Source organism: Sinocyclocheilus rhinocerous, unplaced genomic scaffold, assembly GCF_001515625.1.
Source record: "Sinocyclocheilus rhinocerous isolate Xijiao unplaced genomic scaffold, SAMN03320098_v1.1 scaffold1399, whole genome shotgun sequence".
NCBI classification, from domain to species: Eukaryota; Metazoa; Chordata; class Actinopteri; order Cypriniformes; family Cyprinidae; genus Sinocyclocheilus; species Sinocyclocheilus rhinocerous.
The window spans coordinates 629677-636337 of record NW_015634038.1 but is presented as its reverse complement, the minus strand read 5'-3'; the positions used below and the strand labels follow the sequence as shown (position 1 = coordinate 636337).

At 34.4% G+C, this 6661-nt stretch overlaps 1 protein-coding gene and 1 pseudogene across 1 annotated transcript in view; both read left to right on the top strand.

Annotated features, from left to right (window-relative positions):
• The window catches only part of LOC107745311 (26S proteasome non-ATPase regulatory subunit 9-like), a 5050-nt gene extending 3966 nt beyond the window's left edge, over positions 1-1084 (top strand). Inside the window, exons 4-6 of the mRNA XM_016559170.1 lie at positions 542-643; positions 786-874; positions 971-1084. Coding sequence (XP_016414656.1) covers positions 542-643; positions 786-874; positions 971-998 — 219 coding nt within the window. The 3' untranslated portion in view covers positions 999-1084. The remainder of the gene's footprint in view (positions 1-541; positions 644-785; positions 875-970) is intronic.
• Positions 1085-4233: 3149 nt separating this feature from the next.
• LOC107745310 (14-3-3 protein epsilon-like) overlaps positions 4234-6661 on the top strand; it is a 6148-nt pseudogene continuing 3720 nt past the window's right edge.

Here is a 6661-nt window from a genome sequence, read left to right as displayed (position 1 = left end):
GTAATTTATTGCTGTGATCAAAGCTGAATTTTCAGCATCATTACGCCAGTATTCAGTGTCACATTATCCTTTAGAAATCATTCTAATATGTTGATTTGCTGCTCAATTATTATTAATAATTTCTAATCATTCTTGTAACTCTTAAAGTTCTTTATTTTTTTAATCATTTATAAAGGTTAGTAACGCTGCGTGTTTCTAAGCATTTCAGGGGACCTTTAACTTGTTTGCTTAATACATCTAAAATCAGATGATTTACGTTAGTAAAATGTTGCAACCTTTAAATGCATTTCATGTTGACTTCTTGTATATTTTATATTTTTTAGTTATAACATGTAATGACTGCATGTTAACTGTTGATCATTGGAAGGTTTATTTCATTTCATAGTAGTACTTAAGTCTCTTTTTGAGTCGAAGCACAAACTGATTATGCAACTAGAGAGTTTAAAACAGATGTGCAGCACTTTACAAAGTGGCTGATTGTTCATAGTGGATTTTTCATGAGTAAAAACTTTCATTGATTTCAGTTTTCTTCTGTTCGTAGGGTCTGCGAGTCGGTGATGAGATTATAGAGTTTGGGTCTGTAAATACACTAAACTTCAGGAATCTGCGTGACATCGCTTCTGTTGTCCAGCATAGTGAAGGGGTTTGTTGTAACTCGAAGCTCTTTCCTTTAAGTTAAAAACTGTAGCTCATTTACTTACTCTTTTTAATACTTTACATTCCTGTTTATGTACTACATGATTCAGTTTAATTTTGTCTTGGTGAATTATTTCTGTTTACTCTAGAAATCCCTACGTGTTGGATTGCTTCGAAGTGGACAAGAAGTACATCTTAATTTGACTCCGAAGCAATGGTCTGGTAGAGGACTACTGGGGTAAAGAATGTGTATATTGTATTAATTAATTTTAATTAGGAAAATATCAAGGTCATTATAAATTGGTCATTAATGGCATTTTTATTCTGTCAATAGGTGCAACTTAGTACCTCTCCATAGATGACCAGTGAAAGGACGAGGATCATCTTTATGCCAAACAGCACAACAAACTCTTTGGCACTAAATAAATTTGCAGTGGGTTAACTTTAATTTTGCTTTTGCATTCATTGTAAAATTGAGTTAAGTAAATACATTACCAAGGAGAATCACTTAGCCTTTTCTCCTTTTAAATTTCTTGCATCCATTTTTTTTTTTAAATTCTTGTTCTAAAATTGGTGCATTGTGGAACAAATCTGGCAAGAGGATCTGCAAAAGTTCTTAACATCTTAAAGTTAAAACAGCTGAATGGTGAGACCAGAGTCATTCTGGGTTCTGATGCATGAAGCTGTATTCGCTTTGTTACAGTTGCATTAGAACAACACCAGGGTGAGGAAATAATGTCTGAATTTTCATTTTTGGGTGAACTATCCTTTTAATATGTGTGATAAACACATTACAGTGTCCTTATATGAAAATCAGATTCAAAACCGACTTGGAAACCTGTTATCATGCCTTCATTTTTTTTTCAAATGCCTTATAGTTTCATATAAATACGAATTATTGCATGCTAAAAACTATGATAAAGTAAATCATTTAAAAATCTCATTGTGTGAAAATGATTTTTTGTATTTTTTTTTCAAAAATGATGATGGTCTCACATTTGTGGTGTCAGTTTCCCCACACCAAACAATTTTGCCCCTATGAAGCTTAGAGATATCTTGCATGGATTTTTGACTAGTCAAAATGTACTTACTGATATCTTGAACCATCTTTCTTACTAGTCAAATTATAACTGCACATATCTCTAATGATCATGTTGACTTGTCAAAACAATTGTAACTATCTAAAATGTAATTGTCAAACCAAAGCATTAAATGATAAATTGGCTTGCCATATCTTATTTATAGAGGTGTATGACTACATAGGGTTGGGATTTCCTTTAACCTGTAAATGGCATTTAATTAGTAAGACTTCAGATTTTAAATATTAAGTTTTGACTACTCAAATCAAATTCAAGATATCTACAAAGTTAGGCTGTTTTGAATATTTCAGGTATCAAAAATACATTCTGGATATCTTTAATCATGAAAAGATAAAGATATCTGTAATTAGAATTCTGACTGGTTGAATAACAATTAGGGATTCAATGTAAATTACAGTATGACAAGTAAAATGTAATTTACGACTACCGAAGCTTTAAATGATTAAACGTCTTGCCATAGCCTCCCGACTCCCAGCTATGGAGTTTTGACATTATATTATATATTTATTATATTTTGGGATTCAACTTAAACTAATGTATGCTTTTATGTAACTAATTAAAAAAAAAATGATGACCAGTTTTAAAGAAAAAAATTGGATGACTAACTACTCTAAACCTTTTATGCAACTGGCCCCAGGACTTAAAGCGTGTTTATTATGCATTTTGGGAGACAACAAGTGAATAGGGAAGGAAATTGTATATCAATATTCCTATGAAATATGAGATATTATTTAGCAAATCTTGCCAATTATTACTCCCATTATTACACTTCTTTTTTTTCCATTACATGTTGCCCCAAAAACAGATTAATATGCAAATTAGATACAGTTTATAGGCTACATCAAACCCGTTTTTGGCCATTTTACACTCATATTGCACAAAGCAAAATGGCATATCAAATCATTCTGTTATATCTTTTATAACATAGTTGAGAATCATCTTTATATAAAGTTTGGTATAAAAAAAAATTGATTGATTTAAAAAAATCCCACTGTTTTTGCCTTTCCACGTCTATTGTCTTTTTATCTTTTAAAAAACTGATTTTTAAAGTCCTGGTGTCCTCTACAGAGGACACAGCAGAAAATTAACCATGTAGTAACCATGTTTTTTTTTTTTTTGGCGTATTGATTACCATTTGTATAACCACAGTTTTACTACAAATACCATGGTTAAACTATGGTTAGTATGGCAAAACCATGGTTAATTTGTGCTTGTGCATGGTTTAACTATAGTAACCAGGTTTTTTTTTTTTTTTGTGGTAAAACCATGGTTAATGTGTGCTTGTGCATGGTTTTACTATAGTAACCAGGTTTTTTTTTTTTTTTGTGGTAAAACCATGGTTAATTTGTGCTTGTGCATGGTTTAACCATAGTAAACAGGTTTTTTTATTTTTTTTATTTGTGGTAAAACCATGGTTAATTTGTGCTTGTGCATGGTTTAACTATAGTAACCAGGTTTTTATTTTATTTGTGGTAAAACCATGGTTAATGTGTGCTTGTGCATGGTTTAACTATAGTAACCAGGTTTTTTTTTTTTTTTGTGGTAAAACCATGGTTAATGTGTGCTTGTGCATGGTTTAACTATAGTAACCAGGTTTTTTTTTTTTTTTGTGGTAAAACCATGGTTAATGTGTGCTTGTGCATGGTTTAACTATAGTAACCAGGTTTTTTTTTTTTTTTGTGGTAAAACCATGGTTAATGTGTGCTTGTGCATGGTTTAACTATAGTAACCAGGTTTTTTTTTTTTTTTGTGGTAAAACCATGGTTAATGTGTGCTTGTGCATGGTTTAACTATAGTAACCAGGTTTTTTTTTTTTTTTGTGGTAAAACCATGGTTAATGTGTGCTTGTGCATGGTTTAACTATAGTAACCAGGTTTTTTTTTTTTTTTGTGGTAAAACCATGGTTAATGTGTGCTTGTGCATGGTTTAACTATAGTAACCAGGTTTTTTTTTTTTTTTGTGGTAAAACCATGGTTAATGTGTGCTTGTGCATGGTTTAACTATAGTAACCAGGTTTTTTTTTTTTTTTGTGGTAAAACCATGGTTAATGTGTGCTTGTGCATGGTTTAACTATAGTAACCAGGTTTTTTTTTTTTTTTGTGGTAAAACCATGGTTAATGTGTGCTTGTGCATGGTTTAACTATAGTAACCAGGTTTTTTTTTTTTTTTGTGGTAAAACCATGGTTAATTTGTGCTTGTGCATGGTTTAACTATAGTAACCAGTTTTTTTTATTTTTTATTTGTGGTAAAAACCATGGTTAATTTTCGTAAGGGAATAAAATATTTTTCATAAATGTTACATTGGTTGCATTGCTGTCTATACAGGGTAAAAAAAATGTCCATCTACTTTTTTTTTTTTCTTATGCTCTAAACAATGTAGTGACTGAAAAAAAAAATACTAAATTCACTAAACTTTTTTTTTTTCTGGTAGTCAGGAGGATAGACGTATTTTTACTTTGTACGAACGTCACAAAACGTCCGTAGCGAAGGAAACGCGCACGACTCGAAGTTCCCGGATGGAGTTTCATCGCCATATTTAGTCGCCGGCAGGATACGAGGATTTGAAGCTGCTGTTGCTACACCAAGTATCCCAATATAACATATCTATTCCGTTTTCTACACCATTTGCATCCGTCTGTACAAACAGACAGCGTCTCTTACCTTCACCCTGTCCACCTCCTCGCGGTCCCCAGTAATCATGGCAGATCGAGAGCACTTGGTTTACCAGGCTAAGCTAGCAGAACAAGCCGAGAGATACGATGGTGAGTTGATATTTTTGGGCGAAATGTGTTGTCACGCTCGTGAATTACATCCGAGGGACAGCAGTAAACAGAGGGATGTCGTGTAACTGATACAATTGTGTGTTGAACCCAAAACCTAAGCGCTGTCCATTCACACGTGTCACGTCCAGGAGAAATTGGAAGAAAAATCCAGGAGAGCCGTTGTTTTGGAAAGGCCCAAACTAACAGCCCAACCCCTGCATTGTTCGTGAGCTAAAGCCAATGTTGATCTGTGCTCGCGTTGCTAAGAACTGTTGTGTACAATCTACGAGTGGCGCATCTGATATTGTAACGTTACTGTAATCAGTTGATCGGAGAGCATGTGATTCAAAAGATATGCAACGCACTAAATGATGCATTGTTTTCCTTTCGCTACACATTATCTGAATAAAACCAGACTGCGTTCAGATTTTAGCTGATGCAATGATGACTAGGCTGAACCCAGCTGTTTATTCTGACTGCAGTTATTGGATATTTTTACTGTATTCATGTTTTTATGGACCTCGATGTTGACATTTGGGACAATACGAGGTATTGCGCAGTCATTTTCATTGGTGCATTAAATATGTCACAGGGGATAATTTAAGATTTTAAGGAAAAAAATCCATTAAAACCATTATCTGATTATGGAAAAATGCTTAAATGTCAGGAAAAAATATTGGTTAAACCAATTATTGCTTGTTCTGTACTTATGTATAATTTTATGTTATTATGCATGTCACAATATGAAAGAAAATATCTGTCGCTATTTCCGTGTCATTGAGAGTTACACACAATTTTATTTATGCAGAAGTAAAATGGTTTGAGCTAAAAGAGTGTGAACTAGTGAGATTAAACTAGCATCTGCTACAAACATTACTCTTATCTGAACTTACTACTTTGGACATGCATTTTTTTTTTATTATTAAACCACTCGGTACCCAGTCTGTGACATTCAGTGTTGTTATGTACTATATTTATAATTTAGTTTTCCCTTTGCTCCCCAGATCTCTGATGACGGGTTTGCTTTGTGTCATTAAGATGATTGTTCTCTGTGTTTCAGAAATGGTGGAGTCTATGAAGAGCGTTGCAGGAAAGGACACCGAGCTCACAGTAGAGGAGAGAAACCTGTTGTCGGTGGCGTATAAGAACGTGATTGGAGCTCGACGAGCCTCCTGGAGGATCATCAGCAGCATTGAGCAGAAAGAGGAGAGCAAGGGAGGAGAGGGCAAACTCAAAATGATCCGCGAATACAGACAAGCGGTGAGACTGCATGGAGCCTTAAAGGGGTCATATGATGCTGCTAAAAAGAACATTATTTTGTGTATTCGGTGTAATGAAATGTGTTTATGCGGTTTAAAGTAAAAAAAACACATTATTTTCCACATACTGTACATTATTGTTTCTCCTCTATGCCCCGCCTTTTTGAAACGCGTCGATTTTTACAAAGCTCATCGGTCTGAAAAAGCAAGGTGTGCTGTGATTGGCCAGCAACGGTCCTCCATAAAATGTGCTGCATACATCTAAATATTTGGGTCGAAGTGTTCTGGAACAGTGTTGTAAATACAACTTAACCACTGATTTCTAGTCGTGTCCTCTTTTGGAAGACCAAACAAAGTAGTTTCGCTTTCACAACGAAGCACACAGCGCCTTCACGACATGGCGGCGGCGGCAACAATACTACTGCGAGAATAAAAGTTACGCCTTCTTTCTTTGCGTGAACATTTGGGAGGCGTTATGCAAATCTTCCCAGATCGTGAAGTAGGTATGTGGGGGCGTGTTAGAACGAGCCGTTTTAGGTAGGCGTGGCTGACTCTTAACTTTTATAAAGAATATCTCTTTGGATTTGAGACTTTAGTCTTTGCAAATTTACAGATCTTCTTTATGCACCAAGAGCTTGTAACACTCCAAAGAGAAAGGAAAAAATGAAATCGCATCATATGACCCCTTTAAAGGGATAGTTCACCCAAAAATGGGAAGAAGCATAACAATTTAAGTGAAACAAATTTTTGTTACGTTGTGTAACTGATCAATTAGCTGGTAGTTTTGAAAGCATAATGTTATATACTAAGGATGCACCGAATGTTCGGCAACTGAAATTATTCGAAATAAGCGAAAAGACCGAATAAATTGTACCGAACAATGATATGACGCGATCAAATAGCA